The sequence below is a fragment of the Vanacampus margaritifer genome, chromosome 8 (genome assembly GCF_051991255.1).
Source record: "Vanacampus margaritifer isolate UIUO_Vmar chromosome 8, RoL_Vmar_1.0, whole genome shotgun sequence".
NCBI lineage: Eukaryota > Metazoa > Chordata > Actinopteri > Syngnathiformes > Syngnathidae > Vanacampus > Vanacampus margaritifer.
In genome coordinates, this window is record NC_135439.1 from 15,466,207 (window position 1) to 15,487,551 (window position 21,345).

The window sequence follows — 21,345 nt, forward strand, 5'->3', positions numbered from 1 at the left end:
AAGGGTCTGTGCTTGGCCCTAAATTATTCATACTGTATATTCGTGATATCTGCTGTGTCTGTAAAGTTTTTTTTTTTTAAGTTCCATTTGCTGATGACACAACTTTATATTGCTCAAGAGAAAATCTCGAGCAGCTTCTGAGTCCTGTGGCAAAAGAATTAAACCTATTAATAAACCAAGGTTCTCCTAAATCAGGAATCATTATACACATTATACTGTTCATTATTATTGCCATACCTGACTTATTGTGTGAAGATATGGGCTAATACATACAAAACTAATACTCAGTCCATCTTCAAGCTACAAAAATGAGCTATACAAGTTATTAGCTGTTCCAAATACTGTATATAGAACCAACCAATCCATTATTTATCAAATTAAACACTCTCAAATTCTATGACTTAGTCAAACTCAAAACAGCACAAATAATATACAAATCGTACAATAACCAACTTTGCCTCAGTATTCAGAGCCTGTTCGAGATCAGGGAGGGTTGCTCTTATAAGTTAAGGGGCACAAGTCTCTTTAAAAAAAAAAAAAAAAACATACATACATAAACCAAATGTGTCTTTTGGTAAAATCTATTAATTTATTGGAACAATTATGAAATAGAATTGAAAAAGTGTGAGTCACTCTCTGATCAATTTTTTTTTTAAAAAGTGTTAGAAAAATATACAAAATAGATATAAACATGAACATAAAATTGTTTTGTTTGTTTTTATTTTTGATATTATTAAAAATGAATAACTAGTCTATTGACATGAGTAATATTGGGTAAGACAAGATAAATTGTTGTGGTTCTTCCTACTCCTTTCCAGCACTTAACATGCCTTGAACTATGACATCTACTGATGATCCTTTTCTTTCTTTGATTTGTTATTTCCATCTTTTGTCATTTTTATATGTTCAATAAATCAAATCAAATTATGAATCTGTTATTTATGTTTAAATAATGATAAACTATAGTATTCAGGCACAAAATATAGCATCTTATGTAGTTTATACAATTGAATGGGGGTTCAACGATTCGTCGACTAGTCAACGTTTAACTCTAGAGGTCAACTAATTCTGTTTTTCATATTTTTCAGTCAGCCCTTTTACAAAATACACGTCTGCTGTACTGTGCTGTATATAATGCTCGATGACGCTTGTTTTTAATGTCTCTTCGTCAAAATGTCGTCAAAACGTGAACTCATTGATTCATCTACTACGACTCGACTTTCATCCCATTATAGTCCAAAACATCTTCATTCGTTCAGTCCTTAGTTAGAAATACAATAATGCTCAAGTTAGATTGTAATGAAGAGATTTACTGTTCTTGGGATTTCCTACTCTGAATTTGCTATTTGATGAAATTGACCATTTTTAAACATCTATCTTTCACAACTGATAGAAAACCCTGCCTCGTAGTTGAGCCTAAAACATAAAGTGTGCAGTTAATCTCAGGTTCATCAATGGTTGTGCCGTTAAATTAGCAGGTCGGTAGGCAACACGTTCACATCCAACCCATCACAACAATTCTGCTCCAAGCAGGTTGGGACCCTCCATTGCACTTTGAATGATGACCTGAGTCATCAGTGGGGTTTCCATTCAGGTCATTTGTTCTGGCAGCAGGGGGTCCTTGCACTGCTTTGACGGGATGACCTCACACTGCCTGAGAACATTCCGACCGCACAGAAATCTAAATGAGAATAATATGGGATTAATTGGAGTCAATATGGATGTGATTTCTTTAAGATGTGTGACTTCTGAAATGACTAAAAATTGACTAGTTTATAATTCATGCGCAATGTACATCTGACCCTACTGTAGTTGTAGTTTTTTCATAGAAAAATACCACTGTTTTATTTCTAATATGTCCATTAATATCCAAAGCTTGTACCGTTTCATATATATTTCTCAAATCACTATAGTGGGGGTTCTCTATTACATTGTTGCCGTTTTAGTCAATTGACACAACCTACTCCGTCTGATTTGAGCAGATGTAGCAATGTGACTCCCAAGTGGACCCCTGTGGTTCTTTCAACCCATTTTGTTGACAAGCTGACACATATAGTGTGCCTGTAATGGCCACGCTCAGACCCCGGGGGCTCGGCGCAGCACACGATGAGCTCACATTCCCCCCCATCAGCCACCTCAATGACAGATATGTTGTGAAAGAGCAGGCCTGGAATCGCTGTTGTGTGGATTCAGTGTGGATTCCTAATGCTTTATGTCTGATGCTTATTTTACATATGCATATACATGTAAGAGCTAATTAGGCATTCCAACTTACATGGTCTCTTACCATTTATTCCATGACTGGCCAATGCTTGCTTGTCCGTAAGCAGCCACCAAGCTACAGTTACAGTATGTTCACATTGCCTTATGCTGACGAGCTTTTGCACTAAATGACATGATTAGAAGGTTTTATTCACTCCTTCTGCGTAGCTCTCAAGTTCTCACCAGCAACTCTTTCCAAGTGCTAAAGACTGTCCCATTCTGGTGCGTCATATTACCCGCAAAAGTGGGAATGCATAGTTCACACACCACTCTTGAGCTGTCTGCACCCCATAATTTACATGTTTAGACCCTCAAAGACGGCTCCCATGTTTGCGATTTAGCATGTGATGGGAACATTTAACTGCCTAAATTCCCAGTGTGGAATTGCCTAATCGACATCTTTTTTTGAGAGGAATCTTCACCACCCCAAAAAAAATACATGCAAAATTGTAGCACTGTAATAATTAGTAGAAAAGTGTAAATATATATATATATTTTTTTTTTTTTTTTACGAAAAAATCCATCTGTTCAGTTTGCCAAAAATGAATTCCAACATGAGGGAAAAAACACTTGGTAGTTAAAAAATGAGTAGGCAAGGAAACCACCTCCGTGAACCAGTATGCTTATAAATGTTTACGAGTGTCTCTACACTTCATCTTTCAAATGACAAGCATGAGTGAGTGTCTTAAAAGAATGTCAGAGGGAATGTGCAGGATGTTGAGCATGTACTGTTTACACTTACACGGTCATCCTTCACTATTGTGCAATGGGCTGGAAATTATGTTATTTGTGTGAAATGGAAATGTAGCACTTGGGAAAAAATGATGTAGTTCACTTGCAATGTAATTTAAAATGAAATATTTGTATGAAAAACACCCCTAGCTTTGGTCATGTACCGATATCTAAAACAATTAAATGTACAAACGAAACAAGGTGGCAAGTTGCAACTGAGTGCAACCCCTAGTAGACATACAGTTTGTACTCAAAAACATTTCGATTTGGTCCCTTTGACTGTACTGTATATGAAAGTAACACATAGAATTTTTATTGCTACAGTCAGGAATCGTCACATCTCCAAAATATCACTTTTAATGGGGAAAAAAGGCATGTTTTTTCAGCCATTCACATTGCTTCATCATAGCAAGAAAGACATCTCGAAACTGGTTTTAACTTGTAACAAGTAACAGACCTATGTGGCGAGTGACAAATAGGAAAGGTTCCAAAAAAGCGGTTTCACAATTTACAATTTGTGCCTCATAATAACGCATTGAATAGCAAAAATGAAAATCAACTGTCGACGGTCCCAAAAAGCTTTGCTTGCCTGGATACGCGCGTTGCTCACGTCACCTACCGGCTACCGCATGCCGCACTAGCTAGCTAGCAACGAGCTTCAGCTGGCTACTCGTGCGGGTTAACTTGTTGCGGGGTCGCTAAGTCAGGAATTATCGCCTCTGTGTTGGCGAATAAATTACACTTCTGACAAGAATGGTTCTCACGAAGGGTTTGAGGAAAGACAGAGAAGCCATGCTAATTGCTAAGCTAACCTAAGGCTTACATGTACATGCAATAGTAAAACCTCACTCAAAACAAGGAACCACAGTTTGCTGCTATACACAATGAATTTAAGAAATAAAAACATATAATTATTTAAATAAAATTGTTAAAAGATTATTTGTTTCCTCATATTTTTATTATTTGATAAAAACCCTGCAAAAAATGCTCCTCAAAATTAAGTCAGAAAAAAAATCTGAATAGTAAAATAAGGTAAGTTATTTTAAGCCTTGTTATAAATTTGTGGAAAAAAAATTAATTGGCCGAATTTGGACACAGGTGTTTCCGCCCGACGATGATGATATGTCATTTGGGTTGCACCAGAGTCTTTGTCTGCACTGGCCTCAATTCAGACATGTGTTTTCTTTGTAACTGCGAATCTACCTAAGCTTTGTTTGATTTATGTAATCACTGCGACTATTAATACCCCTGTGCCGCATTGTGTAAAGCGTGAGACTTTTTAAATAGAACACAAATGGGTTTTTAAAGTGTCCACTTTTGTATTTGCCTCTCTCAGCTGGTGAAGCTATGCAGCGGTATGATCGAGGCCGGCAGGGCCTACGTCAGCGCCAACAAACTCTTTGTGAACGGCATCAAGGATTTGTCCCAGCAGTGCAAGAAAGAGGAGATGGTATCGGTGAGTGAGCGCACGTCACTTCTTTTACAAACTCAAAATGTAGGCCGGGGTCACCTTTTCGTCAGTCTGACTCGAACAGGACATTCCGGCGGTTCCCCGCATGAATCAAACAAGTCGAGCTGTATAAACAGTATTGTCTAGACACGGTGACGTCCAGCTGTCGTAAGCGTGACACGCAACCGCATACGGACAGGAGATGTTTGTGCTTTACATTGCTGCAGGCGGGGACATCAGAAAATGACGCCTTTATTTTAGCAAAATGTCTTTAGTATTATCTCTGCTGTAGCCGTTAAATCAGATACTTGTTTCATATGAAATGTGTTTGTGTATGCAGGACTGCCTTGAAAAGTGTGGCGAAAGCCTCCAGGAGATCGTCAACTATCATATGGTGAGAATTGCATTTCATTTACAGCAGACTTCAGCCATATACTCAGCTTTTACCTCAACATTATATATTTAAAAAAAATAAAACAATTAAAAAAAACGTGAAAAAACCTAGTAAAGTCTTTTCACTCCGAAATTCTAAGTAAATTTTACAAGGAAAGTTTTTAGTACATTTTACCAGTTCATTTAAAAACAGAACAATACCAAAAAGCTACTCAATATTTGAAGAGCGAACCCACTCTACCACCTGAGCCATGCCGCTCCTGCTGTGTGATTTTGGACACACTGGCAAAATATGACTCTCTTTTTTTCAGTTTTTTCTGTTTTGTTTTTTCAGTGCATGCACCCAAACTGCATTTTGTCTCCTTGCTGTCCCCAAAAGGGCAGTGAATGCAAGGGGACACATCCATCTTGTCTTGTCTTAACATGACAAGGCATTTACTTCCGCCTCGGCTCACCATTGCATAAAAAACTACACACACACACACACACACACAAACACACAGTTGTGCATGTGACCCTTTTCAGTGACAGCGGATATGTGTGCACATTCATGTGTCTGATTCAAACCACATGCTGCCTTCGATGTGTAACGTAGCTAAAATGCACATATTGCTCACACATGCTTTAAAACACACTCACAAACGTATTTTGGACTTTTTGGTATGACTCAGGACAGATTTATGTGCCAGACTAAGCATAACGTGTCTTTGTGGGAATCTGATGAAACCCTACAACAGATTTAATAAGTCTTAAAAGGAACGATATCATGCTTAAATTTAGATACAGTTGTGGTGTTAAACTGCATATGACCTGCATGTGTTAAAAATCCACATTGACAAGAATGGCAGGTTGTCATTATTCTCTACTGGTGACATTCTGGAATGAACTCACACAACAAATGGTACAGGGGATCTTTTAATATTAGGGTAGGAACTAGATGCTGATTAGTCTTAACTGTTGATAACAAAGACATTGCTTTGTATGTTTTATTACTGTAGAGGGATTTTATCTTCTGCTTTGTTCCCCTTTTACTAATACACTTCCCCATCTAATGTGTTCATTGTCCTCTCCTTGTCCTTGTTCTGTCCTTCGGTTTTTAGTATACTGTTGAAGGGCATCGCTAGCTAAACTTTAAAAAAAAAAAACTGCCTTAAGCCAGCAGGAGTGACAATTCCAAAAAAAAAAAAAGCAGTTTGTCCTACTGTCATTGTTTCACTGTATCTCTCTTCCCTTTGACTCAATCTCTTTCACTCCATAAGGGTCAATCCTGTTTGACCTCTAAGCTTTTCAAATCAACTCAATGTGTGCTGAACACAAGAGGATCCATCAGCTCAGTTTGATTTAATCGCTCTTTCTGTTTGGTGTAGCATTGGCTTTAAAGGGGTTGTTGATGTCATACATACTCTGACCGTGGTCTGCATCTAAGTGTCTTCTCTGTGTACCATCTTCAGGCCATTCGTCCACTTTTCTGAACCCTTGAATAATGCTAAGAGCATCAATAGATAAAGACAAATGGATGTTTTGTAACCTTTAGTTGAGTTTTGTGTATTATTTTTATTATTATTATTAATAATAATAATAATAAATGTGTACGTGTGGAAGGGAAGTTATACCCCTATCTACAATTCAGTTGCAATATCCGCCTTATCCGCAACTGAATTGTAGATATCTGTAACTCTACTTTGAGAGATACAGTTTCATTCTGAGCAAAATGACATTGTAGACGTCTCCAACTGGAGTTAGAGATATCAATGAGTAAATTTGTCCCAGGTGAAATCAGTTTTGCCAGTCAAAACTCTTTCAGCTAGTCACGGTCATGTTACAGCTATCTTAAATGAAATGAATGCTTATTCAAAATGTAATTACCCATACTCAGAAAGATGTTGTTGCTATCTACAGTGTAAATTCACGATAGGTATACTTACTGTAACTTTAAATGTTTAATCCGCTTTTTTTTTTTAATTAGAAATGTATACATAGAAAATAATAGTAATGTAATTCACATATTCCAGGGTCATCTCAGGATGTTCAGAGGATGTTTTTTAAACAGAAATGGAAACAGATGATGATGATAATGATATTTTGAAAAACATTGATGCTGTTTAAACTGAGATCATGTGGTGGGCCCTGAGGTCACATGTGAGTCCCTGAAAAGTCTTGTGCAGCTGTTTAAGGCATATTTTTCTGAAATCTTTGGCCAGTTTCCAATGTGTACAATTTTTAGGGTGTTTGAATTTGGGGTTATGCCAGTGCTTCTCAATTATTTTTTGTTACGCTCCCCCAGGAAGAAGAAAATATTTTGTGAGTCCCCCATCTCCCCACACACACATCTGTCCACCACAACTATAAATAGTATAATTTGTCAATGAAATCATTGTAAGTACACCTCTGCAGAGGAGCATTTACTCCTGCGCAATCTCTGACAATGAGAATGCCACACTGCCACCTACTGTAGTGGATGTGCAATTACACTTTATTCTACTATGGCAAAAAAAAAAAAAAAAGTGTTCCCTGGGATCGCATGTGCCAATCCCCCATCCCAACAAACCTTTAAAAATATATATATATTTTATAGTAAGATATTTTGAACCTTGGACATGATCTGTGCTGTCTGGATTAAACTACACTGTGTCTGCAAATTTTTATTATTTTAAGAAGTGCGATCCAGATGGCCGACTTTGTGGCTGATCCTTTTTCCGTTTTTTGCATAGTTTAAGAACTGACTAAACCTATGTAGTTAGTTATATACCCCAACTTTTTAAATTCTGCTCATATCGTAGTATATTAGAATATATGGTATTTGCTTGTCAGCAGCTGTTGTGTATTTTTGAACTGCTGCCCGACATCCACAGTAACAAATAGGGATGGTCTTTGAACGTGATGCCAGTGTTTGGAGACAACGCATGATATGTGGGGGTCACGCCCAACAGGACACCATAATCCAAAACAGGTTTGGGTGGAACTTTTGGATTACTAGTGTTCCTTCAGAATGAGCCTGATGGAGCTGCTTTAAATTTTGGAGTGGGTTGGCATTGGCAACCTCACCACTGTGGAAAGTACCAAGCATTCCCAGCACAGCACTAATTGTCCCGTAACTTGAATTTAACATGTTATATTGCCGGACAATAGAATAATAACCTATTTGCTGACCGTTGTAAGAAAAACAGGAAACAGACATTTCAAGTTAACACAAGTAGTCCAAGACAACATGTAAAATTGGGTGTTATTTGGTAAACAGAGGTTGTTTTGTCAAGCATTTAGAATCGCCACAACACATAAAGCAGACCTTGTTGACTGGGTTACTCATTGCAACAGTTACCCTGTAATGCTGCTTTCCCATCATTTGGAACATTTGTTTCTGACGTTATCATGGATTTTATTTACATTTTCCATCAGGACTTAACTGTATTAACAATAGTGTCAGTGCATTTCTAATGCTATTGTGCTGATTTTGTCCGTAGTAGCCTTTGGTGATTAAATTTGATGTGGAATTCAAACAGGCAGGAGTATTGCTTTGAATACACAAATTTACCAGCCACAATACAGTGTTAGATACACCTACTGCACAATCGAATGAGATCACTGTCATGGGTATTACTTGGATAATGTGCTTATTATTGAAAGCATGGAGAACTATATATACTGTATTACACCGAAAGGCACTTCTAATATTTTGTTCTGAAACAAATAAAAAACACATTAGTGTGATGCAAACGTTTGGATGTCATTTCCCTGAACTACTTGCATACACGCTCATTAATTACACACGTTTGAAATCTTTTGAGGGGAGTATGTACCAATGTGCCCTTTTCCGTCTTCCTCACGTCTCCTCTTTCCTCCCTTCATGTATACAGTTTCTTCCAAATGGCTACAAGTTTATATTGCCATCTTGTGGTTAAATGAGAAACTACAGCTTGTACCACCTAATGACGTTGTATAAAAACACCGCAGTGTTTCCCAACCTGTATTAAACCAGGGCACATAATTTACTCTAGAAAAATTATTACTTATTGCACACCACCAAACAAAATGTGACTACATGTATGTATACTAGACTAATGATGATATGAAATTGACTTAGTGTGAAATTTGGGCCAGTTTACACAGGTTGAGTGCCAATGATTATTTCCTTCTCCGTCTTTTCTTTCCACAGATTTTATTCGACCAGGCTCAGAGGTCAATCAAGCAACAGCTTCATGCTTTTATTAAAGAGTAAGTATTCTATTGAGTGGATTTGTCTATTTAGTAGCAGCTGCCTCACCCCGCCCTCCCAAGTGGCCGAAATGATGCCTATAATACATTTCCATATATTGTAAAGTTGATAAAAAAGGATTAACGGTGTAAAAAAAAAAATGGATGGGTGGAACCGCTTCAAAACATGCAGATACTACCAAATATTTTTTTTTATATTATATATTATAAATAATATAATATATATATATATTTATAATATTTTTATGTTTGTGATGCAATTATGAGATCTCACACAACTTTTTCAACTTAAATTATGAAAATTAGACTTTAAAGCTCCAGCGACTGAATCATGTCATGTTTCTATACTAGTGACGTGCGCAAGTTCAAGGATACCAAGAAGCAGTTTGATCGCGTGCGAGAGGACATGGAGCTGGCTCAGGTGAAGAACGCACAAGCCCCCAGGAACAAAGTCCACGAGGCGGAAGAGGCCACTCAAGCGCTCGTCCTCAGCCGCAAAGCCTTCAGGCACCTGGCCCTGGACTACGTTCTGCAGGTGGGCCACATACATACTGGCATGCAAAAAGTGTCCACTAGGTAGCGCTAATGCCCCACAGCTCATGCATTACTTTAACGTGCAAACTACAAGATAGGAGGCACTTTTTTAAATCTGCTGCATAAATTAAAGTACTGTGTTGTCCTTGACAGATTAATGTGCTTCAGGCTAGAAAGAAGTTTGAAATCCTGGATGCGGTAAGAAACCCACTTTACATATTCATCACTGTACAGTAACTACATGTTTCTGTAATGATATTCAAATGCTTCTCAACCTGTGCAGATGCTCTCCTTTATGCGTGCCCAGTACACACTTTTCCAACAAGGCTTCAACATTCTGGATGAGATTGACCCCTACATGAAAAAGCTGGCTGCCCAGGTGAGGAAAACCAAAAATAGCTCACATATTACACACACACATGACAATTAGCAACACTTTCTCTGTTACTGTTTTAATCTTCTCCCTACAGATGTCAGTTTCAACTTACTTTGGCTTTGTCTCACTTGCTCTGCTCTGCTTTGTGCAGCTGGATCAGCTTGTCATCGACTCAGCAGTGGAGAAGAGGGAGTTGGAGCATAAACATGCTCTCATCCAGCAAAGAGTGAGAGAACAAGACTTTTTCTATTTCCTATTGCCTAATGTTATTATTATTATTATTATTATTAGTAGTAGTAGTAGTAGTATAGTAATTATCACCTACTATATTGCATATTTTTCTGTTAAATATGTTCACTATGTGTTTAAAAGTATGTTTCAATTATTATTACAATTATCAAGTATTTAAAGGGGAAGTCAACATTAAACATTTCTTGATAATAATATGTAATATATTTGACCCTACTAGTCTAAACATGACATTTATGGAATATGAGTTATGAAGAAAAATCCAGCTGTTTTTATCCATCTCAGGATACGGCCATTTTGCCGCTTGCCTGTTGCTCAGGGTTCAGGCAACGACCAATCACAGCTCACTTGTTTTTTGCAGATGAGCTGTGATTGGTTGTTACATGAGGCCTGAGCAACTGTGATGTCATTTTCACTCAACAGCAAGTGGCAAAATGAATAGAATACCAGAATACCGTATTTAGACTAGTGGGGCTGCATGAAACATATTATTGTCAACAATTTTTGGGACGTTGACTTCCCTTTAAGACTTAATATAAGCTATAAATCTGGGGGTATTTTAAGGCGTAAGCAATTTAAAAAAAAAAATGTTTTTTATGGTCTCTCTTTTCACAGTTTTTCCCCTTTCAGGGATGGGAGTTTAAAATATAACTCTCATGATTAAGAGCACACATAATATCTTTCAATCTGTTTTTACACCTGGCAAAAGCCCCCCCCTCCCCCCTTCAATTATTATACATTTTTTTTACATTGAAAAACCATTTGATGTCCGTCATATATGTGTATATACTTTATATCCATCCCCGTTTTGCATCCCTTCTCGTCTTTTTCAACAAATTGGTCAACTTGAAATAGAAAAGCATCTCCCACCGAGGCAGTTTGATATATTTGATGGGTCAGGCCGCGAAATAAAAGCTATTCTTTGCTTGGCGATGCCTCACAGAGATAATCCATCTGTTGGGCCAGTTAGATGCCAACAACTTTTCTGTTTTTCTGCCTGACTTCGCCCATCCATCTGATCAAATTAGCTGCCAAGTGAAGGCTTTTTGCCAGACGTTTCTGGCTTTCACTTAAGCTCAAACAACAACACGGAGGAACACCATAAAAACAGGAGCTCAGAACATTCAATGAGAGATTCCCCCATACGTTTGTAAAAGGAACAAACCTGCCACTTGTCTTAATGATTTTGGTGTTTGAAGAGTCAAAATGTCATCTAATGTAATGTTTGTGTGTTTCCCTCCCTCTGCCTTCAACTGCTCGCTTCTCTTCTTCAGACTCTGATGCAGGTGAGTTTGTTTTGTCTACTTGCTACACACATACAAGTTAAACAATGTGGGGCCCCGTGTTAGTCTGTCGGGCCATGAATCTCTTCAGACATTTCAGACAGATGGATGAGACATTTTAGTGCTTACATTTGTGTTGTCGTTTAATTTGGTGTCTGCCGGAATTTCATATAAGTCAACGTGATGAATGTGTACTTTTGTGTCACAACATTCCCAATGAAACGGTCTTTAACGTTATTATTCTTTGGCAGCATGATTTCACTGAACATGTGTGCATGTCTGTGTGTGCTTGGCATGCCTGCCTGTTTTGGTGGTGATGTGCGTGTGTGTTTCTCTCTCTCACACACACACACACACACACACAGGCCTAAACACACCATCTGCAACAAACCCATTGATTCAGGTTTATGGTCATCACATGGTGGCTCCCTCCATAAATTTGCTCTGAATAGATCAGTCACTCAATCTGTTCTGCATTGATAAACGACTACCAGCACACACACACATACTCTCACACTTAATTATGTCTTTGTGATGAAAATTTTTGACACACTGCATTTCCTAAATCTCTAACAATGACGGCCAAATGACTGATAGGGATCATATTATATTAAGAGTGTTTCCCAACCTTTATTGAGCCCGTGCACGGATTTGACGTCAAAATATCATAATAATCATATTCTCGTTATTCTCATCTTTAATTGAACGCAAATGCCATCTAATTGTCTGCCTGTCTCTAAATGTTGCTGGCATAGATAACTAAACATATATTTGCCCCACTGCGGGTGGTGAATCGATGCGCCAGAGACAACTTAGTTGGCTATTTTGGAGACAAGCACAAGCAGGTAGATCTAGGTGTTTACAATCGACTTAAATAGTTTGGCTTTAGCCCCAGATGCTAGCTAGCTCCCTAGCTATCTCCCATGGTGCTCGTTTACCTGCTAGGGAGCTAGCTAGTAGCACCTGAAAGTAAAAACCCTGCCACAGTTTGGCTTTAGCCCCTGATGCTGTCTAGCTCCCTACAGGTAAACAAGCATCATGGGAGCCACAGTTTGGCTTTAGCCCTAAGTGCTAACTAGCTAGCTCCCATGGTGCTTGTTTACCTGCTAGGGGCTAAAGCCAAACTGTGGCAGGGTTTTTACTTTCAGGTGCTACTAGCTAGCTCCCATGGTGCTTGTTTACCTGCTAGGGAGCTAGCTAGTAGCACCTGAAAGTAAAAACATCAATTCTTCTTAAATATCCGGGACACGATAAAAACTCCACAAACATTAAATTCCAAATAAAATTTTGCGTAGGCAGTAATTGATTAAATTATTTCATTTAATAATAAAAGTAACACGTGTTATAATCACTTAAGTGTTACACAAACATTGACATCAGCAAGGATGATATGAAAATATTTTCATAATTCTAATTTAATAATTGTAAAAATAAATTAAAACGATGTTGTCTTAAAGTGCAATAAGTCAGGTCTTTCATAAATGTAATAAAATACTTTTAAATTCATGTGAACAGTAAATTTCAAGAAACCCGTAAGATACACACAAAAAAGGCCCTTAAAATTATTTTTCTTATGAATTTATGGGAAAAAAGAGATATTAAAATAATTGATTAATGGTTTTATGAATCCAAATTAGGCTTGAAAAAATAGATTAAATATCGATTTTTCGATTATTTTTCTAAACCCAGCCCTACTAAAAATTGGGTGGTGCAACACTGCTACTACTAATAAATGTGTGCTTTTTTAGATATACAAATATTAAATTTAACTATTTACAACTACCATAAGGTAATATTTTTCAATACACTATAGTTAATAAATGTCAATAATTTTTAGAAGCAAACATTTTTTCCCTCCACTTTGTGCTCTGTGTCAATTTCCAAATTGTTAAGATACCACATTAATGACTCCTAAGTAGCTGCTTTAGAAATGGTCATCTTACTACAAATCTCTCTTTTTTTGGTTCAGAATGGCCGAGATGGGGATTTGGCTGTTGTCCAGTGCAGGGGCGATGATAGTGTAGTGGGATGAAGGGCCACGACCACCCCAAAATCTTGAAAAACCTACACTATTTGCCTTCTCACATTTTAAAGAAAGCTGTTCAGGTGGCAGTTTTTCAAAATAACTGTAAAATATAAACAATTGCTTGAGTGACTTTTTGGCATGTTGAATAAATCCTTTGATTTTTCTGTATGTGTCTCTCGGAGGAAAAAGTTTGGACACTCCTGGTTTAGATGGACTTCCTGCCCAAAAAAAAGCCTGAAAATGTGGCAGTTCGTGTTACTATTTCTCTCCGCTTATTTGAAAGTAATCCCCTCATTGTTGGTTGTTGTTAGCTCACAGGCTTAGTTATTATTACGAATTATTGTTTATTTCTTTGACATTTTTCCCGCAATTGATCAATCGGATTGTCCGCTGAAAGAGCCGCTTCGCGCTGAGCCGTCATAGTGCACGATTATGCAAAAGCTAATCCTGCTGAACCTCACAGATTGGGATTATGTCAGAGACGGGAATGGGATTGTTATTGTGAGTAGTACCACAGCTGGCCTGCCTCTCTGATGTGGGTCTGTAGTTTGAGGCCTCGTAAATGCTAAAGGACAGAAGGTCACTGGAGATTGGAAAGATGTGACTGTGCACCAGTCTAGCTTTAACCCACTTCCTCCTCATCATAGCCAAACGCAACAGATGGTATTAACACACATGAGTGTGAGGGTGAGTGTGAGGGCAAGTGAATTATAGTAAACGGTCCGGTGGCACTTTTATACGCGTTAAAGTGGAGCTGTAGCAACCACTTAAGTAGGCTACATATCAGGAACACGAAAGTTCTTTTCTTTTCCAGTGGCGGTGTTACAAATCGCACAGATTAAAACATCCCAACAGATTTTCTTGATCAAAATGCAGCAAGGTAGATCAATAAAATCGCTTTTTCCAGCCATTTGTTTTCCAGGCAGAGAATGGCCTTCGATCAAAATGACTTTGACAGAAATTGACACCCTCCAACACAATAGCAGGAGAAATCTGCGAAATAAAGTGAAGAAAATCAGCAGAGAATGTTCGCCACGAGCCATTAGAGACAATTTCCCCCGTGAAGGGAAATATCTTTTTTTAAACCTGCAGGAAGCCACGAGACAGCCGACTTTGTGAATAATAGATGAAAGCTATTATTTTTTGATGGGCCGTTAAATCAATGCAGTAGATGAGAGGATTATGAACGTGTGTTTGACTCAAGTTGAATTGGGTGAGGTGTGATGCCACACCTTTGTGAACAATATAAGTTGAAAACGGGGTTGCAGGTGAAGGAACGCTGTCAAAATAAAAGCAGGTGCCTTCGCCGTCATGTTATCCGTCATACTTTCTTGTTGCTAAATTGGTGCCTCCTCCCTGCTGTCCTTTCACTGGCATCTTTTGTGTCTAGGCGACTTAATTGTGGCTCCCTGGGGATTGTTTGGCTCACTTTGCTCTGCCTCTATTTTGCCAGCATTTGCAAATTCGTGGTGCGTGCAAGGCAGGTTGCGTAAAAAATATCCATCCATCCATTTCCAGAAATGCTTATTGCGGGGAAAAAAAAGAATGTTGGATTAGAATTACAGAAAGTTACTTTTATGTGAATGCGAGGGTAAAAATGCACTCAGAGGCCACAACGTTGGGCACACTTAATGATCCAATACAAATATATGAAGTCACCTGTAGCTGGCAAGAACAATAATAAATAAATATATATATATATAAATATACATGTGTGTGTGTGTTAAGATTACCAAATGAATAATACTGAGCTCTTTCAAGGAAAAAAATGAAGCAAGTGCAATATAACTTTATTCCTACAGTATATAATCCAGAATAAGGAATACATTTAATGGTAACAACTTGTTGACTGGGTCGCATCTTTTAGTAAAGGACTTTTTCTTTTTTTAGATGCCCATCATCATTTATTTTGAAAAAGTATATATTTTAATAAATGTTTTGCCTGCTTATTCATTTACAAACACTAGCTAGCACAGGATTATTAAATAATAATCTTCAAGTGCCCTCATTTAATAATGACAATCTTTATTGTAAAATGCATTTTCCCACTTCTTGGTTTTATTAAACAATTGCTTTATATCACGGTCTGTCACATAGCAGCCTTGCGCCACTTGTGTGCTGCATTCTTCAGGTCTTCTGATTTAAGGTGGGAAGCGGGGGCTCCATGCCGGTGCTGGGGGAGCCATAATGTCAGCATGATTAGGCAGGAACAGTTGTCACATCCACAGACAGATGGAAAGCCGACTCCTCCATAAAAGTGAGGATGTAGCCGCGGGCTCGACAAAGGGAGGGGCGTCCGAAGAGATGAAATGTTTGATCCCCCCCCCCCCCGATCCGGCAGCCGCGGTGGGGTCACGGGGGTGCAAGGACCTCACAGCTGTATGGAAATGAGCGCCCGTGTCACTTCCACACGGCGGGGCAGCGCTCAGACCAGCGCGTGGAAGTGGAGGGATCGCACGTGTGGGCTGCTGTTAGCCTCGATGGAGGAGGGCTGCGCAACTTAGAAAACATCTATTATTTATTTATTTATTTCATTTAACTTTTGTATTTAATTTAACTTATTTTGAACATGCTGTTGGATGTCTATGTTGTAAAGATGAAGATACTTGGACGGCGGAGTTATTCACTGGTGAGGAAAGTTGGAATTTCCCGTCGTATCTTGTAGTGGTGGGAGTTGGGAGTATTATGAAATGCTTTTGGTTGACACTTGCTTCAACTGCTATTGTGGTGAATATCGGAAACTTGGACATCTGTGCTGACTTGTTTTGTTATGTCTATCTCATAACCGTCCATGTTCAGGGTTTCTGTGGGTCATTAAAAGTCAGGAAATTGATTTTGCAAAAAAAAAAATGAAGGCCTTAAATGGCATTAAGAAGCATTAAATATTATGTTGAGAGGCATTAAATTTTTTTAATACAGTGACAATTTAAATACAATTGTTCATGCTTTTACATACAACCTTGTGTAAATGAGTAACTATACAATTTAGTAACAATAAATGTGACAAAAATATGTGTATTTGTGTGGACTGGTGACTAATTGCAATTTACAATGAACAAAATGGCCTGGAGTCCATAAGTTGCTTCATGTTCCTAATACCAATTATTCTGAATTTGAAATGAAAAAATGTAGCGTTCCTGTCACCAATGTCTAACATGAAGCCCTCATGCAACCTAGTGGTAAAAAAATTAACACAAGACAAATCTATGACTCAATGTTTCACACTCCTTTTAACCGTAACTGTTAACTGTAACTTTATGAATTGCTTACATTAAAATTACTTTATCAATGTAAAAGATACAACCACGTTTGTATTTGGAAACTGTATGTGTCCATGTTTATGTTTATTGACAAGAGTTTGAATTATTATTTTTTTTTTTTGGGGGGGGGGACAGATATGTGTGATTAATTTACGAGTAATCACAAGTTAACTATGGAAATTGTGATTACAGTAATTTCTGGACTACAAGGCGCACCTGACTATAAGCCGCGCTAGCTAAATTTGGGGAATACTGTTTGTTACACATATAAGCAGGTGTTTAAATGTTACCGCACCGGGTTCCCGCTACTTTTCCATAATGAGGGCGCAAATTGTCTCGCTCTGGTTCAGTCTCTCCTACTGTATTTTGGCTTACTTGGTTTGTTTAGCTCTGCCTGACGCTCTTGCGCTTCCTTAATAGTGCGCCCACCTTGTGATCTGATAGATAAGCCACACCTTTGTATTAGCCGCAGGGTCGAATGCAAGTGAAAAAAGTAGCGGCTTATAGTCCAGAAATTACCGTAATTATGATTAAAACTGTAATCGACTGATAGCACTAATATATAAACAGTTTATGTATCTGTATGTATGTATGATGAACGTGTGTGTAAATGCAGTATGATGTGGGTGTTAAATTAGTTTTAAATTGCATTTAAGAATGGGATTAAAAAGCATTAAATTAGATTTGATGATTCTTGCAGAAATCTTATTGTTTTGATTTGGATTTATTTGTATTTTGTATTAGAATTTTTTTTTTTTTATTACATTATTCGCTACACCACTTTTTCTGGTTCATTGGTCACCACAACACATTAACTTAGTATTGACTAAAAAGATCACCTCAACAAAAAGGGAAACCTGACCTTGTAGTCGCCTTATCTTCTTTATCGGTCTCATTTTCTGTCTTTTTGTCGTCCACCTCGCTGAGCGAGTGGCCACCGGATTTAATTCCCTTTCTGTGGAATTGCAGCTTTTGTGTCGACAGAAACTGAGAGGGCGGCTTGACAAATAGAAAGACGCAGAGTCTGTAGTAATGTGGAAAGGTAACCTGAGCAACAGATGGCCTCGCATTCACCTCTGCACAATGGAAACTCCACCTGAACTGAGTGTTACCTCCTCATTTGAGTCACCCGGCTCTCACAATGGACCCACTGTAGAAAATAGGCGCAACAGTTGCAACTTCCTCTCTCAATAGTGTGTAATTATTGTCTAAACGTAGACTCCAAATGTGATCTTATCTATTCTCTAAATCATCATTGAACTGTGAGTATTTAATCGATGACTATTTTTTTCCTTCCTGTTCTCTGAGTCAAGAACTTGATTCCAAACTTGAGCAATAATTTAAGGAACATGTCTCCACAGGACTTTTCCTACGATGACCCCAAGTTGGAGTTCAATGTGGATGCCCCAAATGGTGTGGTCATGGAGGGCTACCTCTTCAAAAGAGCCAGCAATGCTTTTAAGACCTGGAACAGGTAAAGCGCAACATTTTCGTCTGCCTCAAATACTGTTTTGAAGATACTGACAGTAACTATTTGTTATGTATTTAAAATGATGTCACTTTTTACCCTCCCTCCAAGGCGGTGGTTTTCCATACAGAACAGCCAGTTGGTCTACCAAAAGAAACTTAAGGTACAACAGGATTTTGTGAATGTAGCTCATTCAGTAATGTGACTTTCGTGATGATGTAACGAAACTAACATGAAGATGAGTTAAGGTCCAAATTTGTGACTAAAATAGTGATTGGGCCGCTCCTCTCCTCCAATGACAGGACTCGTTGACGGTGGTAGTGGAGGACCTGAGGCTGTGCTCCGTCAAACCATGTGAAGATAACGAGAGGAGGTTCTGTTTCGAGGTGGTTTCACCCACCAAGTAAGTCAAAGACACAAGTTGATTCTAAAATGAGTCATAACTTATAATGTACTGTGGTTTGCTTATTAAATTCGTCTTCGTTAATTTTGCAAGTCACAGTTAGCTGTTAAGCTGATACACAGCATTAGCTACAGTTGCTGACTCATGAACATAAGGTCACGTGTATTTGACTTTTGTAGCAAAAGATAACTATTTGCTACATCATTAGAGAGATGTCTCTAGTGACAGAAACTTAGTCTGTTCAACTTGTGTGCACTGTAAAAAAAATCTTTAAAAAAACTGAAATATAATTACCGTTTTTTTTTGATGATTTTTTTTTCTTTTTACAGTGTATAAATTTTAATTAGATGTCCTTTCAAAATAAATGTTAATACAATGAATGCTACCATCTATAGGACATTACATTTCTTTGCAAATATATATATTTTTCTGTCTTTTTTGGGGGGTTTTAAAGTTGAATTTTATATTTTATTCCATTAAATAACAGTCAAACATTTGTGAAATTACGATACATTTGTGAACATATTAAATTTAACAATCAATATATGTATTTCTAATGGAGTTTTTTTTGTAAAATATTGTGTTTTTACAGTTAGAGTGATTTCATGTTATTTTACATTTGATATGTAAAATCTGAGTTTATTTTTGTAAATTAAATTATATTTTTAAAATACAGAAAAAACAATAACATAAAAAGTAAAATTTTGTTATAGTGCTTTTTTTTTTTTACAGTGTGGTATGTCAAAAGTTATTTCCATCATCTTGTAGGAGCTGCATGCTACAGGCTGAGTCAGAGAAACTGAGGCAGGCGTGGATCCAAGCGGTGCAAGCAAGCATCGCCTCAGCTTATAAAGACATCGCTGACAACTATTACATTGAAGTATGAACACGAGCACCGCCGTGTAATTAACTATGAGCGACACTCATTACACTGATGCCTGTTTGAGCTGTAATTATCTTTTCTATTCACTGTCTTTATAGCGTCTGGATCGCACAGCCTCGCCCTCCACTAGCAGCATCGACTCAGCCAGCGAGCCCAGAGACAGGGGGGAGAGGGCGGATAAGGGGGTTCGGGGAGGGGGTGAAGGCCTCCTCCAGAGGGTGCAGAACCTGCCGGGAAATGAATTGTGTTGTGACTGCGGCCAGAGCGCTCCATGCTGGGCGTCCATCAATCTCGGAGTGCTGCTGTGCATCGAGTGCTCGGGGATCCACAGGTTCACTTCCTTACTCTTCCGTCCAGATGAAAAAAACTGGAACACTGATAAATGCAATGTTTAAATAAATAAATAAATCATCTGTGAATATGCAAATCTGCGGGTGGCGAACTGCGAATATGCAAGGTCAACTGTAGTTTTAAGTTGTAATATCACCAATCACCACTAGTTAGCAGACATGTCTTAGTTGCGCTTACAATGGGTCTAATTACTCCTCTGCATACCACAACGCAAGCAGGCCTAATCTTTTTTTTACATATTTGGAATGTTATATAGCGCAAACATAGTACCTAACATAGCGTGTGTGTGGTTAGAGTTATGGTCCCATGTGGGTGCTGAAGACAGATTTCTTGTAAGAAAAAACACCTTGCAAGGATGATTTATTAAACAGAGAATTCTCCGGTCACGGCAACAACACTGAACATCACGTATGAGGTGGAATTTTCAGAGTGCCCATGTGCCCCCTCCCTCAGGGAAGATGGCTTCTTATAGTAAAGTAAAACACCTCTCTCCTCCTACTAAGAATGAGTAGAACAGATTGGTTCTCACACTATGTTACATAATATTATTTTCGTACACAGACTGCACCTGTTTTCATTTTTAGACAAAATATACTCTCAGGGTACTTTTTCCCAAAACAAAATCTAGAGTGGCCGTGAGTATGATGCGAACAGAGTCAGTGGTGTGTGTGTGGGTGTGTGCGCTCCCCCGAAGCAGAGTACTCTCCCACGAAGAGAATGTGTGTGCGTAAACACTGAGAGGGAATTTTAGACCAAACAAGGTGTACCAGCTTAGGTTAAGGTCAAATTATACTGAGTTCAACACTATTTTACCTACTTCACATCTATAAAGTATTTCAACATGGTTAATATATGAAATAAAGAATTAAAAATGTTAATAATGTCTAACAGTGCCCAATAGGATTGATGAACAATTGTGGCCCCCCCTCCAGCATTTAAGTGGCCCATCCCTGCAACCATTAACACTCACATTTACATCTACGGCCAATTTAGAGTTTTCAGTGAACCTAACATGCATGTTTTTGGGATGTGGGGAGTAAATTCATAGAAAACATAATAATGATAATAATAATAATAATAATAATAATAATAATAATAATAGGCCCATGAATAGTGAAAATCAATGCTATTGAAATGCATTGGGAATTTTGTTTAATTTTTTCTTTTTCTTTTTTGTAAACCCCCCCAAAAATCTTCCAAATATGCTGATAAACCTGCCATTATGCGTTTTCCACAAAACACACAGAAATAAAATAAAACTAAATAACACAAAAAAAGGGAAAAATTATTCAGAAGAATAGAAGCTATTACTGCACAAAAGTGTAAACCAACTCTTTAGTTTCTTCAATTTTCAATACCTGAACGTGTAGTTGCAAGATGTTCTGAGATAAAGATAAATGTGTTATGGCACCTTCTACAAATAAATGATAAAAAAGTCTCATTAAGTCAAGTGTCCATTTTTT

At 38.0% G+C, this 21,345-nt stretch overlaps 1 protein-coding gene across 1 annotated transcript in view; it reads left to right on the plus strand.

Annotated features, from left to right (window-relative positions):
• acap3b (ArfGAP with coiled-coil, ankyrin repeat and PH domains 3b) overlaps positions 1–21,345 on the plus strand; it is a 57,714-nt gene that overhangs the window by 28,605 nt on the left and 7,764 nt on the right. The window contains exons 3-15 of the mRNA XM_077572238.1: positions 4,331–4,450; positions 4,785–4,838; positions 8,991–9,049; positions 9,401–9,584; positions 9,737–9,781; positions 9,867–9,962; positions 10,111–10,185; positions 11,483–11,494; positions 18,139–18,251; positions 18,357–18,408; positions 18,548–18,648; positions 19,417–19,528; positions 19,630–19,862. Of these exons, the coding sequence (XP_077428364.1) occupies positions 4,331–4,450; positions 4,785–4,838; positions 8,991–9,049; positions 9,401–9,584; positions 9,737–9,781; positions 9,867–9,962; positions 10,111–10,185; positions 11,483–11,494; positions 18,139–18,251; positions 18,357–18,408; positions 18,548–18,648; positions 19,417–19,528; positions 19,630–19,862 (1,256 nt within the window). The remainder of the gene's footprint in view (positions 1–4,330; positions 4,451–4,784; positions 4,839–8,990; positions 9,050–9,400; positions 9,585–9,736; positions 9,782–9,866; positions 9,963–10,110; positions 10,186–11,482; positions 11,495–18,138; positions 18,252–18,356; positions 18,409–18,547; positions 18,649–19,416; positions 19,529–19,629; positions 19,863–21,345) is intronic.